Here is a 14,095-nt window from a genome sequence, read left to right on the forward strand (position 1 = left end):
GACTTCCTCCCCCCACTACCACAGTGGTAACAGAGAGGTCTAGTCCTTTGACAACAACTGCAACTAGGAGTACATCAACAAGATCAACTGTTACCACCACCACAAGTTCAGAATCACCCCTGCCAGAGCCTACAAGCAGCACTACTGTATCACCACCCTCGGTATCTACAACCCCAGTGACAGCCACCACATCTGGTATTTCTGGAACAGGATCCGCCACCAAGAGTACTATTTCAAGCCCAACAGCCTCAGGACCTCCTTCCCCCAGTACCACAGTGATAACAGAGACATCTAGTCCTTTGACAACAACTGCAACTAGCAGTATGTTAACAAGATCACCTGTTACCAGCACCTCAATTTCAGGATCATCCACGCCAGAGCCTACAAGCAGCACTTCTTTATCACCACCACCAGTACCTACAATCTCTGTGACAGCCTCCACATCTGGTATTGCTGGAACAGGATCAACCACCAAGACTACCATATCAGGCCCAACACGCTCAGGACCTCCTTCCCCCAGTACCACAGTGTTAACAGAGACATCTAGTCCTATGATAACAGCTGCAACTAGTACTACTGCAACTGGATCAACTGTTACCACCACCACAACTTCAGTAATATCAACATCAGAACCTACATACAGCAGTACTGTCTCACCTCCACCGTTATCAACCACCTCAGTCACAGCCACCACGTCTGGAGTCACTGATACTGGATTGACCACCAAAACTACCACTTTGGGCCCCACAGCTTCAGAACTGCTTCCCTTCAGCACCCCGACAGTAACAGAAACTGGTAGCCCCCTGTCAAGTACTGCAGCTTACACTACTTTAGTAAGATCTACTGCCATCAACACAGCAACAACTGTGGGACTATCTTCTGCAGAGCCTACACCCAGCACTACTATACCTCAGTCATCTGTATCAAGTCCCATGTTGGTCACCACCTCTGGTACAACTCCAACAGAATCTTTTACCACGACTTCAGGAACTACCTCTAGTAATTTTGCCACAATCACTGCAACTACCACCACCTCTGGAATTCTTTCCTCTGGCTCAACTAGTATGTCTGTTCCAGTTGCTAGCTCAAGTGCAGTCACTATTCCAGGAAGCTCTACATACAGTACAGTTACTAAATTCAGTGCTTCAAGTTCAACTCTAAGTCTACCACCAACCACTCCTGGAAAAAATTGTTCTATTTCACCTAATGAATCTTACGCGGTGAGTATATTTCTGCTGTGAATGGAGACTAACCACATAATTTCTGTGTTAATAACATATAGAGGAGGTATTAATCTGGAAAGAAAAACAAGTTTTAATCCATTCTATTTATTTATGTTTTTTTTCAGTATCAGCATGATTTCCAATGATATTCAGTTTGATAGCTTATATACTGCCATTAGTTCTTCAAAGGATTTTTAAAAAGGAGTTTTAAAAAGGATTTTTCAGGCATGTAGATCAAAATTCTGTGTTCCTATTTATTGTAGGATAGCTTTGATGAACAGGTAAACAATAGCAAAGTGGTGCTAAACTATCTTTTTTATTTCTGCTTTTGAATAAGTCTAGAGTGGGTAAAAGTTGTTTATGTGTTTCCAGTGCAGCCCAACAAGGAACCACAGGGTTGAAGTAGTCTCTCTTTAGAGTGAGTCATACTGGGTCATAGGCTGATTTCAGGAGAGTACTATGAAACAGATCAGCACGTTCAAATGCTAATGAAATTTGACTCAGAGTTCTGAGGTTTTTTGAACCCTCCACTTCTGGCACAGACAAGCTAATGTTTTGTACATTTTTAAAGCCTCCTCTCAGCTTAGATGTTTATCAATTTGCTTAGTATACATTATTATACATGGCTGAAAAACTGTTAGAAGATAGACAAAATGCATACAATCACAATGCATGCATGTAATGACCTTAGGCATTACCTCCCAAATAGCTGGTGTTCACTGTGGCTTTAGCTGTTAATCTGTTCTAGGCATTCATGGAAGGGGATTGCTTAAATATTCATCATGGATCTGGACCAGTATCTTTCACTGATACTGGCTTAGAAATGGAGTCTAGATGATGAAATTATATCAGACATTTAACTTTTAGATACCCGAAACTCAAAAAGGCAATTCCCACTTCAGGTTACTGGTTTGACTTTTATAAGTAATGCTTTTCAATTAGCAGCTCTCAGTAGTGCTAGTTCACCCTGCAGGCCTTTGTGCTGCCTGCTGCACTTCCGATTTTGAGACTTCTGTTGGGAAAAAAATCATCAATAAAAATATGACATTTTAAAACACTGCAAAAGATTTTCAGGCATAAGTGTTGGTAATCTGACCATAAGGTTTCTCTCTCTCTTCCATCAAATACTCTCTTTCCAAACACAGCCAGGTGAGTCATGGTGGCTCTGCAACTGCACTATGGCAATATGCATAGAAGATGATATAATCCAGGTGGTTCCTATAATCTGTAATCCACCTCCTAAACCTACATGTGCCAATGGGCTTTCTCCTGTGCAAGTCATTGATGAGGATGGATGCTGTTGGCACTGGGAATGTGATTGTAAGTATATATTTTGTTGAATATTTTGTCATTGTCTGTGGGAACAATGCTAGTGTCAAGAGCAGCAGTATTTTTTTATTAGGGGATAAGTATCACACAAGGCTGTGGCCCTCAGACTTTTAGTGTTGGACTATTTGCAGTGCTTCAATGATTCTTTTTAGCTACTGGGGGCTTTTATTTATATGCTGTAATTTCTATATAATTACTGTGTTAGGAGAAGTAATTGGTCTCCCAAGGCAGGATGTAAATATCCAGATGCAGACATCTATCTAAAGGCTAGAAGCCTACATATACTTGGGAGTTTTGTTTGATGAGGGGCTCAGCACAATGTGCACTTGCAGCCCAGAAAGTGAACCGTATCCTGGCTACTGCATCAAAAGATGCCTACAAGAAGGCAGGAGAGGGATTTTTTATAAAAGCAGGTAGTGATAGGAAAAAGGGGAATGGCTTTAAACTGAAAGACGGTAGATTCAGATTAGATATTAGGAAGAAATACATCACTGTGAGGGTGGTGAGGCACTGGAACAAGTTGCCCAGAGAAGCTGTGGCTGCCCCATCCCTGGAAGTGTTCAAGGCCAGGTTGGACAGGGCTTTGAGCAATCTGATATAGTGGAAGGTGTCCCTGCCTGTGGCAGGAGGGTTGGAACTAGATGAACTTGGTCAAGCTATCTGTAATGGTATGTCTAGGATGAAGTTAATCCTATTCTCCATTATCAGAAATGTCAGATGAACTGTGCCCTGAAAGTGCCTGTTTTTCTCTACTGTTTATGTGTTATAGATAATGAGCTCATGCATTGACATATACACTTTAAAAATGCTTAAAGTTACATGAAATGAATCCCTACAGATTTTGTTTTAGTCTGGCCTAATTCTGTGTGTTGCCATAAGTACCTAATCTAGCTGTATGTTTCTGTAGGCTACTGCACTGGTTGGGGAGACCCACATTACATGACTTTTGATGGACTGTACTATAGCTATCAAGGGAATTGTACATATGTCCTTGTGGAAGAGATTGATAAGAAAGTTGACAACTTTGGTGTCTACATTGATAACTACAATTGTGATGTACCGGATGTAGTCTCCTGTCCTCGAACACTCATTGTGAGACATGAGACTCAGGAAGTGCGCATAGCAACAGTCAAACAAAATACTCTGCAAGTAGAGGTATTGTAAAATGCTATGTTTGATTTCTTGGTTAAAATAATAGTGTAACATCAACTTAATAATTATGTGCACAATATCAAGGAAAAAAAATAAAATTAAATCTATGTTTCAGAATTAATACTAGCTTGGACTTTTCCACAAAAGAAAATAACAAATGTTGAATGGGAGGTTATAACATAAATTAGACATAAGATTTAAAGTCTCGGCCTTAAGCATATTTTTAAAGTGAAATTACTAGCTTTGATTGGTGTCAGTGTTTTCATTTTGCAGAATAGGGGCTATTATGTATTTATTTAATTGATAAACATGATGTCCCAGTTCTGAGCCTTCAAAACTGTGTGAGAAGTGTTTGGGTTTGTGGTTTTGTGGGGTTTGGTTGGTTTAGTTTTGTCCATTACTGTGTGGGAATATTACAAGTTAGATTGTAGCATATTGTTGAAAATTTGCAACATTTAGACCACTTTTTTTTCTGTAAAGCAAAGCAAACTACCATTGCAAGTAAAAGTAGTAGTGTTAGTTCTATAGGTATATAGCTACTGTGTTTAAATAAATAATACAGATGTTGGCTTATTTCTTTCATTTAATTTTCCTATAACCATGTTCCCTTTTTGCCCAGAAAGTTAAAACTGTGTGCACTAGGAATTTAGGAGGATTTGATATTGCACTTTCATAGGATGTCCTTAATGTCATAGTCACTCTAATAAATCCATTGAGTGTTATAGTTCAGCTGGTTTAAACTCTGAATTTTAGCCTAGTTTATCAGTGGCTGACTGGCCTTTTTTTTTGGCTGAGGGAGAAGAAGTTTGGCTTTCCAGTAACATAAAAGGGAAAACAGGGGCAGCTGCTGCAAACTAAAAACACCTTATTTGCTTTTACTTTCTATCTCCAATGCAAAATAATGAATAGTCGATTGTTCTCTGAAGTCAAAATAAATATATGTCTCTTTTCGGTTTTATTTATTAGGTGACAGTAAACAAACAGGCAGTGGCTTTGCCTTATAAAAAATTTGGTGTGAGTATCTATGAATCAGGCATAAATCGTGTAGTGGAAATTCCTGAACTAAAAATGAATGTGACCTACAATGGCTTATCCTTTTCTATCAGAATGCCCTACAGCCTGTTTGGCAACAACACTCACGGACAGTGTGGTAAGGCTTACTCTTGTAGTTTTTGTACTCTCATAAAACCATAAACAGGGAAATTACAGCCTTGCCCCAAAGATGAATGGAATTTGATAACAAATCTGTGCACAAATTCTTTCTCCCCTTACCAATTTTAGGTACTTGCAATAACAACATGGCAGATGACTGCATGTTGCCAAATGGAAACATTGCAGAAAATTGCGAAGTTATGGCAGATCACTGGCAAGTTATTGATCCCTCCAAACCACAATGCTCTCCAGGCCTAATTCCTACAAAAGCACCTAGCAGAATTCCAACACAGCCTTGCAAAGAATCTTCCATCTGCGAGCTTCTTTTGGGAAGGTAGACATTCCTTTGGGATTTATAAGCCTTTGATCTTCAAATTAAGTGGCAATTTTAAGATTAATTTATCAATAGGAAGTCTTTCTAACTATTACTCCATTTCTCATAGCTTTGTGGGTTCCTTCCGTTCCTTTTACTGTTCCTAGATGTCATTCTTTACTGATAGTTTGCTTCCAACTGTCTGGCTTCTACATAAGACTTTCTTGATGTTCTCACATTCTTTTACATGTCTGACCTGCATTGTTCTATGCTCTTGTCTTTTCCTATGCTTAATTAGCAGAAAACAGTGTGCAACTGAAAAGAGAGATCTTAATTTTTAGAATGTTATATCAGGAATTAGAAAAGAAACCCAAACAAACAAAATTTCTTTAGATATTTTAGAACTAGTTTTAGAAAAGTAGTTCATGATTGTCGTGGTTTAAGCCCAGCCTTTAACTCAGAACCATCCAGGTGCTTGCTCACTTGCCCTTTTCCTTCCCCCCAGCTACCAGGGGGATGGGAAGGAGAATTGAAAGAATGTAAATCCCGTGTGTTGAGATAAGAACAGTCCAGTAACTAAGGTATTATACAAAACCGCTACAACTACCACCAATAATAATAATGATAAGAGAAATAACAAGGGGAGAGAATATAAAAGTAAAAGGGGAAAGGAAAAAAACCAATGAATATAAGTGATGCACAATGCAATTGCTTACCACCCTCCAACTAATATCCAGCCTGACCCAAGAAGTGATCTGGGCCTCCTGGGTAACTCCCCACAGTTTGTATACTGGGCATGATGTGCTGTGGTATGGAATACCCCTTTGGCTAGTTTGGGTCAGGTGTCCTGTCTCTGCTTCCTCCCGGCTTCTTGTACCCGTCCTCACTGGCAGAGCATGAGACTGAACAGTCCTTGATCGGGGTAAGCGTTACTTAGAAACAACTAAAAATATTGGTGTGTTATCAGCATTGTTCTCAGGCTAAAGGTGAAAACACAGCACTGCACCAGCTACAAAGAAGGAGAAAGATAACTGTTACAGCCGAACCCAGGACAATAGTCAGGTTTGATAATATTCATGGACAGAAAATATTGGTGCCTGGTTGTTTTGTAGGTGAGAGGAGGGTACGTTAAGATACGTTGCAAGGTTAAAATCTAGATAAGTGTTCCTAGTAAAAATCTCTCTGTAATATAGTCCTTGTTCATATCTCCTGAAGTACCACATATGCCACATCATAACATGTTAAGCATCTTGAAGAATTCAGTAACTATTCAGTAACTAATAAAGATAAATGTATATGTTTCTAGTGTGTTCGAGCCGTGCCATGGCCATGTCCGGCCTGAAAAGTACTATTCAGCCTGTGTTTTTGATAGTTGTGTACTTCCCAACTTAGACCTGGAATGCTCAAGTCTGCAGATCTATGCTGCCACCTGTGCTGATCAAAGTGTATGCATTGACTGGAGAAGTCATACGAATGGTGTTTGCTGTAAGTATTTGGCCATTTGTCCAGACTATTACAGAAGCTTATATGGAACTATTTTGGCAATAATGTCCTAATAGTAAGTTATACTGTATTCCAAGCAATGAAGACACCAGTAAATCACAACAGCTGCTTTTCTTCAGTAATTTTACAGATTACATTTTTATCAGTGGAAATGATAAATGAGCCTGCAAAAAATATACATCAATTGACTGTGCCAGAAATACCTGTATCAGTAGATACTTCTTTGTGCATGGGCAGTTTTGTGTTTTGCAGGCATCAGCAGATCACTCTGTATTTAGTTAATATGCATTCCTTTTCAGCTGTAGTAAGATGAGGACACATGGGTATGAATGCACTCCCCTTTGAGAATCTTTTTTTAATGAAAAAAAAAAAAGAAAAAAAAATAACTTTATCTCTTTAATGTAAATTACAGTGTGAGGCATCCCTGCCCATGGGAGGGCTAGAACTAGATGATGGTAAGGTCTTTTGCAGCCCTAACCATTCCATGATTCTGGATCTTTATGGCTATATTGCATAAAATAATTCCATTCAGAGACATGAGTCTGATACCTGGTTCTGGTAGTTTTTCTCTTTGTTTCTCAAGACTGTCAAAGATACATATGAAAATGAGTATTCAGTGTTGAAGTTCTTGGCATAAAGTCATGAGACTTCTATATGATAATTGTCACTGAGTTCTTCCTCCTTTTTATTCTCCCATTCCAGCTTATACATGCCCCTCAGATAAAGAATACAGAGCATGTGGTCCTATTAAAGAGATAACCTGCAAATCAAGGTAAATATTCCTTTCATGTTATAGTTCATAAAAGTAGCTGTTCAGTCATATTTAATGCATAGGTGGATAAGAGAAATCAACCTCCTGTTATGTCTTAAATTGACTGTTGAATCTGGTACCACTGTTCTCTTGATCCTAAATCAGAGTGCCTCTACTGTTTATATTGTTTGGCTATACCAAACATGAACACTGACAGGACCTAAATCGCAAATATGCATATTCTTTGCCACCGTGTCTTCAGTGAAAGATTATTTGGCATAATCCTCCTCTGCATGTCTATGATAGTAATGGTGTTCCTCTGAACATTTTGTCTCATATAGCCAGCAAAATGAAACTTCAACTAAACAAGTGGAAGGCTGTTTCTGTCCTAATGGAACAATGCTGTATGACTCTGGTGTGGATGTCTGTGTAAAAACATGTGGTGAGTTTTACTTCTTCACTTGGATGCATGTTTGTTTCCTCTTTGTTGTTTCCTTTTGATGTATGCAGCGTAGATCTGACTGTATGCAGCACTCATCCAACATATAGTAGAGATATATACTGTTATATCAGTGGTAATTGAAATTTATTTTGATATTTTCACAGGCTGTGTCGGAGTGGATAAGATACCAAGAGAGGTATGCTGCCATATGCTTTTGTATTTCAAATAGAGGCTGAGCCTGGGGAGAGGAAAGTGGTCTCCACTTGTGCAGTCTTGTTTCGTGGTCTCCCAAATATTAATTCCTGTTTTTACTTCTGTTCTTTTTAATTGGTAATCTTGCAGTCACTCACTTTATTTTCTTTAATGACAGTTTGGGGAAAAATTTACAGTAGACTGTCAGGACTGTGTTTGCCTGGAAGGTGGAAACGGCATTGTATGTAAGCCTCATGAATGTGCCAAACAAAGTAAGACCACTTGTGATGGAGAAGGCCTCCGTGAAGTCAGTGAAATCAATCCTGATGACTCCTGCTGCCCCATTATCACATGCAGTGAGTTTACACTCTTGTTTTCATTCTTCCTGTACCTTTTAGGGTGAGAAAGATAAAAAGAACTGGACTAGTTTAGCACCAGAGACTTGCAGCACAAAATAGAATCTGTCTTTGTGCTTTTTAAAATCAGCTTGCCCACTGTTAGGGAAAATACATTTTAATATTTCAATGATATAGGATAACTGAATTTAAAATTATGGGACTCATCTAAATCTATAGTTCTCAAGTTCAGGACCACATTTTATTCAAGTGAAATGCAGATAGATTACTGAATTCTATGTGGGTTTTTGTTTTGCAGCAATTATCTACAACACTGGACATAGTAACAGTTGTCCACTACTTCTCTGCAAAGAATTGTTAGTGCTTGGTAGTTACATAGTAGAAAAATGTTCATAAACCAGTGCCTGGATTCACTAAGAAAAATGTGTTCTCTTTCTGAAATTTGTTTCTTTGGAGATCTGGACTGTTGCTTAGCAATAGGAAGTCTATCCTAAATGCTTTATTAGATGGCTATTTCTTGTAGCCATGATTTAGCGTACTTTCTGGCTTATTTCTTTTTTTTTCAGAATGCAATACAAGCTTGTGTACAACTAATGCCCCCAGGTGTACACTGGGATTTGAAGTTCATTCTCACATTCCCAGGGGTCAGTGCTGTCCTGTGTACCAGTGTGGTAAGTCTCTTGAGAGTATATTAACAATGATTAGCAGTATATATTGAATAATTTAGTATCACACTTAGTAAGACTGTATACAGTAGCCTGTTGAAAGAGGTAACAAACAGATTATACAAATTGGTTACTATTAACATTTGTTTCTACTGCTATGGTTATGCTGAAAACCTACAAAATCAGATACAGCTCATGTGGCTGAAATTCAAGTTTCCTTGTTGTAAGTACAACTACAGAATTAACTGGGATTGTGGTCTCAGCTTAATCTAAGAAAATGTCCTGCCAGGCATCCCCAGTAGAAGACAGCTTTACAAAATCTGCTTTGCTCTTGGTAATTGAAACAAGGATTTACTTGTACCTGTTAAATGTGCATTCTTGGCTATTAACTGGACTGAGTATATAGGGCTAAATCTTCCTTTCAAACATGCAGTATTAGTTCTTGTATTTATGTAAGTAATATCTCCTACCAGAAATGGACAAACAATGTATTTGACCATATGCATTGTGATTCATTGTGGAAGGAATGAGTTTAACTAGAGCAGGGTGAAGAGGTTTGAGTTTTTTTTTTCCCCTCTGTGTAACCACCTATCTCCTTGCTTGTTAACAGTTCCCAAGGGGGTTTGTGTACATCAGAATGCTGAATTCTTGGTAAGTTCCTATTTCAACAGTCTTCTGAAAATGGTTTAAATACCAGTTAGCATACTTTATCAGAAGTATTATGAGGAGGTTTATCTAGTACAACCAATATTTTAGCAATTTTCAAATGTCTATCAGGAGTCCATCAATTTTACAAAGCCTAAATCTTTTCTGTAAAGGTTGCTGTGTATAAAAGAGACTGAAACACCATCTGTATGTCAGTAGCAGAGAGATTTGTGTTTAGAGCTAAGTGTGCATGCATTTTAAAAAGTCAGCTGATGTCTTATGATGTCAGCAGATTGTTGCAATTTTAAGACTCTGCTTTCAAAAATGAAAATATTTGTAAATAGGTATTATTCTAAACAGACTTAGATTCCTAATAAAGTATGTTTGGTCTAGTAATTTATTTATTGAAGATATTTTTATGACACCTATCCTTTAAATATCTGAGTTTATAATTGCTATATAGGACTTCAATAAAGACACACGCCATATTAAATCCAGTATTTAAAATGCTGTCTTCATAAATGTCCAACCAAATAGCTATCCAATAGTTGCTATGATTGTTTTGTTTTCTACTGATTGGTTTACTGATTTTTTAGAAATGAAGAAATGTCTGTCACACATGTCATGTCTGATTAATATATGAACCTTTTTGTCTTAAAATTTATAGCCTAATTCCTCAGTCTTTGTTGATAAATGTCAGAATTGTTTCTGCACTAATGAAGTTAACGTCAGCACTCAACTGAATATCATCTCATGTGAACATATTCCATGCAACACGTATTGCGAACCAGTAAGTGACAAACTTCAACCAAACAAACAAAAAGACAAAATACCCATGTATGTGAAAAGGAGTTTGATCCATGAGAGGTATAAGCAAAGGACAAGGAGCAGAAATCCAGAGTCCAACTCCAGCATGGATACCAACTTTTCTTGAGCAGTCTATTACATGAAGCTAGACTGTGTAACTTATAGTATTCAGTTCATATTGAATTAGCTGGGCAATTTCTGTAGAGCACTTAGTAGAGTTATATTTAATTATTAGCATATTTATTTTAGTGTTTTAATTTATTCCACCTATAGCCTGCTTGTATTACTTGTCTTCCATTGGGTTGGAAAACTGAAAGGCACACAAAGGCACAAATCTATAGTGCACTTCAAAGCATAATCGATTAATGTGTTAGTATGTGTTCATTTATTTCTCTGAAATATATCATAGTACTTTCATTTTTAATTAATTTTAATATCTAGGGATATGAACGTCAACCAGCGGAAGGTGAATGTTGTGGAAGATGTGTGCAGACTAAGTGTATCATACAAACAGCAAACAATTCTGACCTCATCTTGAGTGTAAGTATGCTCTACATCTTCTTTACCAAATTTGTAAAGTTCCCCTCTTCAGAGAGGGAACATCCCCTTTTCAGAGATAAGGCTTAGTATAAGTTTGCACCTAAAAGGGCATAGGCTCACCTAAAGCAAAGCCTATCTGCATTTTTTTTGGCCTCAAAAAAGGACTTTTATAATCAAATTTTCTGGAAGGCTCTTCCTGGAATAACAAATCTAATATCATTGGAAGGATTTTTCTTGCAATGTCTGGAAGCTTGGGCTTTTCTGTATTATGTAATTTCTGTGTGTTGGAAAACACTGGTAAAGCCTGAATATGAAACCATTTTATTGCCCTGTAGGGTGAAACTTTAGGATTGCTCTTAATTACCATATTTAGTTTAGCTTTCCCTAGGCAAAATCCATTGGCATAGATTATTTTGTTAACAATTCTGGTGTACTCTACATACTTCAGAGGGGTTTTTCTTTTTCAAGGGAAACCACATATAAAACTGTCTATTCTTTCCATATATGGCATACTGCAATGCATGTAATAAGCTGTTAACCTAAAATAATTAAAATGGCTGTTAAGTGGCTGTTAAGCTAAAATAATTGACTGGGAAACAATGAGGAGAGTCATTGTCAGAGGGCAGGAAAATTTCTGACTGAGCTCCCTTCAGCTTTCCTTATTACATTTTGTATTTCACTTGCAGCCTGGAGAGTTTGAAAATGATCCTAACAACAACTGCACCATTTATAGCTGTGTAAATATCCAGAACCAACTTATCTCTTCCAAATCTGAGATAACCTGCCCAGCATTCGATGAAGACAGCTGCAAACCCGTAAGTAAATATGGAAAATTTACTCTCTACTCAATGTATAGATTACTTCAGTTACTTCAGCCACTTAACTATCAACAAAAGTCAGATAAAGCTCTGATGACCTTTCACCAAAATCTGTCAGTCCCAAAGGCAAAAGTTTTGCTCCATCCATGCACAGACCTATACAGTATATAAAGTAAGATATCTGGGTGATAGTTCATGGCTTGTAGCTGGCACATTGTTCAGCACTTAGATACAAAGTCCTTGCGGACTGCTTTGTGTGGGGCTCTGCAAAAAATTTTTTTGGAATTGTTTCTGAGGAAAAATTGCATGATGTTAACTGTAGACTTCCTTCAAAGCATTATCTCAATTTTCACAATCCTTTGTAAATGGATATATTTCGAGTCTGGAAGAGATCATTATCTTTTTTATCAGAACAATTCTTCAGTTTTTGCTGGTTATTTCCAACCATTGAGGAATTGCTCTGTTCAGTATTGGCATAAAAGCTGCTTTAGTAAAGGGAAAGAAAATAATCTTATTTTCCCTGTTTCTTTGTCTTTTAGGGAACTATTACATTCTTACCTAACGGTTGTTGCAAAACCTGTAAGTATTCCAATGTACCTGAATCAACAATACATAGAATGAATTTTCCTCTTGTATCAATCCATTTCCCAGCCATAAAGGCTGATATGTTTGTATTCAAAGAGATTATATTTGTGCTTGTTATTCCAAGCATTCCCTGTCCATGTCTCTGAGAATGTTGAAACTGAAGTGGAAAGACCACTAAAGACAATTTGAGTGCAGTAGTGAAATCCAGCAATTGAACTGCAAGGAACTTCTGGAGATGTTTCACTGAAAGTATTTTCTAATCTTTCCCTGTAGGTATACCCCTGGATAGTCCTACATCATGTTCTGTCCGTCAAAGAGAAGACTTTATCCTCTATAAGGGCTGTCGTTCTGTGGACAGAGTTGTCATGACTCAATGTGAAGGAACATGTGGAACCTTCTCGCTGTAAGTAAACTGATCAGACAATGGGATTTGAATTCTGCTGCACTGACCTTATTTATACAAAAAGAACAATAAATAGGTAGACTGCAGAGATGCAGAGGGTTTGAAATTATCGGCTCCCCAGAGAAACTGTCATTTGCTGCCTATCACTAAATATGCCACAGGGCACCTTACAGGGGAGAAAGCTGATCTTTAGTCTCAGATTAAACCCCTATTAGCTGAGTGGTTTACCAGTATTTTGAAATACCTTATCATTTTAGAGTCTTGCTCTGGTTGCCTCTGCACCAAAACAAGAAAAAGATTACTTTTGACACAGTTTATAGACTGATATTGACAGATTCTGCCACTTAGGAAAGGTGCTTGGGAAGCTGATGAACACAAAGCTTCAAAAAAATACTTTTCTGTAAGATAGGAACAGAAAGAGCTGCTGCTTTCTCTTCTTGTTAACACTGCTGGGTATGGGATATGCACTTTGATTCACACGATGCAAGTGTAGCCCTTGTAGCCAATTGACTGATGTGAAGCCATTGTCTATGCAGTATTTTTACTCAGGTCAGGGCTTTGTCTGCCCTTAATTGTTCATCTGGTGTATTTAATATCCGTTAGGGCTGGAATGATGAGAGGAATCTAAGGAAGCTGAGCTCCTAGAACTTACTGCATTCTTTATTAGGACTTCAATGCTAATTGTTTTTCCAGAAGAAAAAAAAAAATCTTAGCAAATGCAATGAATTTTAAAAGCATACTGTTATAAACATTGCTATGTCAGATGAGCTTAGCACTTTCATTAGCCACAACTGTGGCTCTTCTACATATTATTCCAAACTTCTCACAGTAGTTCCATATTTAATTTCACCCTCTTCTCTGTATGCTGGCTTCCAACACAGAGTAATGTTACCATTTTCATATTAACAGATATTCTGCTGAGGCCAATTCTCTGGACCACAGCTGTTCCTGCTGCAGGGAATCAAGGACTACCATGAAGGAAGTGAAACTGAAATGTCCAAATGGGAGATCAATTTCACATAAATATATATATGTGGAAAGCTGCAGCTGTCAAAACACTGAATGCAGCAACTCACAGTCCAGTGAGCTGCAGACCACAGAAGAAAATGACGAGGCCAGCACTCTAGACCGTATCAAGAGGGCCATCAGCTTAACATCAAAATGAACAGGAAAAAAATTAGCAGCATTCAACTAAAAGGGTTATGCACCATTCTCATCT

The 14,095-nt window shown here is 37.9% G+C and overlaps 1 protein-coding gene across 1 annotated transcript in view; it reads left to right on the top strand.

Annotated features, from left to right (window-relative positions):
• The window catches only part of MUC2 (mucin 2, oligomeric mucus/gel-forming), a 57,756-nt gene extending 43,661 nt beyond the window's left edge, over positions 1 to 14,095 (top strand). Inside the window, exons 38-55 of the mRNA XM_034061309.1 lie at positions 915 to 1,220; positions 2,369 to 2,543; positions 3,460 to 3,707; positions 4,671 to 4,854; positions 4,986 to 5,190; positions 6,476 to 6,672; positions 7,375 to 7,444; positions 7,765 to 7,865; positions 8,030 to 8,061; positions 8,236 to 8,413; positions 8,980 to 9,084; positions 9,689 to 9,729; positions 10,391 to 10,513; positions 10,972 to 11,070; positions 11,757 to 11,885; positions 12,428 to 12,467; positions 12,747 to 12,876; positions 13,786 to 14,095. Coding sequence (XP_033917200.1) covers positions 915 to 1,220; positions 2,369 to 2,543; positions 3,460 to 3,707; positions 4,671 to 4,854; positions 4,986 to 5,190; positions 6,476 to 6,672; positions 7,375 to 7,444; positions 7,765 to 7,865; positions 8,030 to 8,061; positions 8,236 to 8,413; positions 8,980 to 9,084; positions 9,689 to 9,729; positions 10,391 to 10,513; positions 10,972 to 11,070; positions 11,757 to 11,885; positions 12,428 to 12,467; positions 12,747 to 12,876; positions 13,786 to 14,041 — 2,619 coding nt within the window. The 3' untranslated portion in view covers positions 14,042 to 14,095. The remainder of the gene's footprint in view (positions 1 to 914; positions 1,221 to 2,368; positions 2,544 to 3,459; positions 3,708 to 4,670; positions 4,855 to 4,985; positions 5,191 to 6,475; positions 6,673 to 7,374; positions 7,445 to 7,764; positions 7,866 to 8,029; positions 8,062 to 8,235; positions 8,414 to 8,979; positions 9,085 to 9,688; positions 9,730 to 10,390; positions 10,514 to 10,971; positions 11,071 to 11,756; positions 11,886 to 12,427; positions 12,468 to 12,746; positions 12,877 to 13,785) is intronic.

This window comes from Melopsittacus undulatus, chromosome 4 (genome assembly GCF_012275295.1).
Source record: "Melopsittacus undulatus isolate bMelUnd1 chromosome 4, bMelUnd1.mat.Z, whole genome shotgun sequence".
NCBI classification, from domain to species: domain Eukaryota; kingdom Metazoa; phylum Chordata; class Aves; order Psittaciformes; family Psittaculidae; genus Melopsittacus; species Melopsittacus undulatus.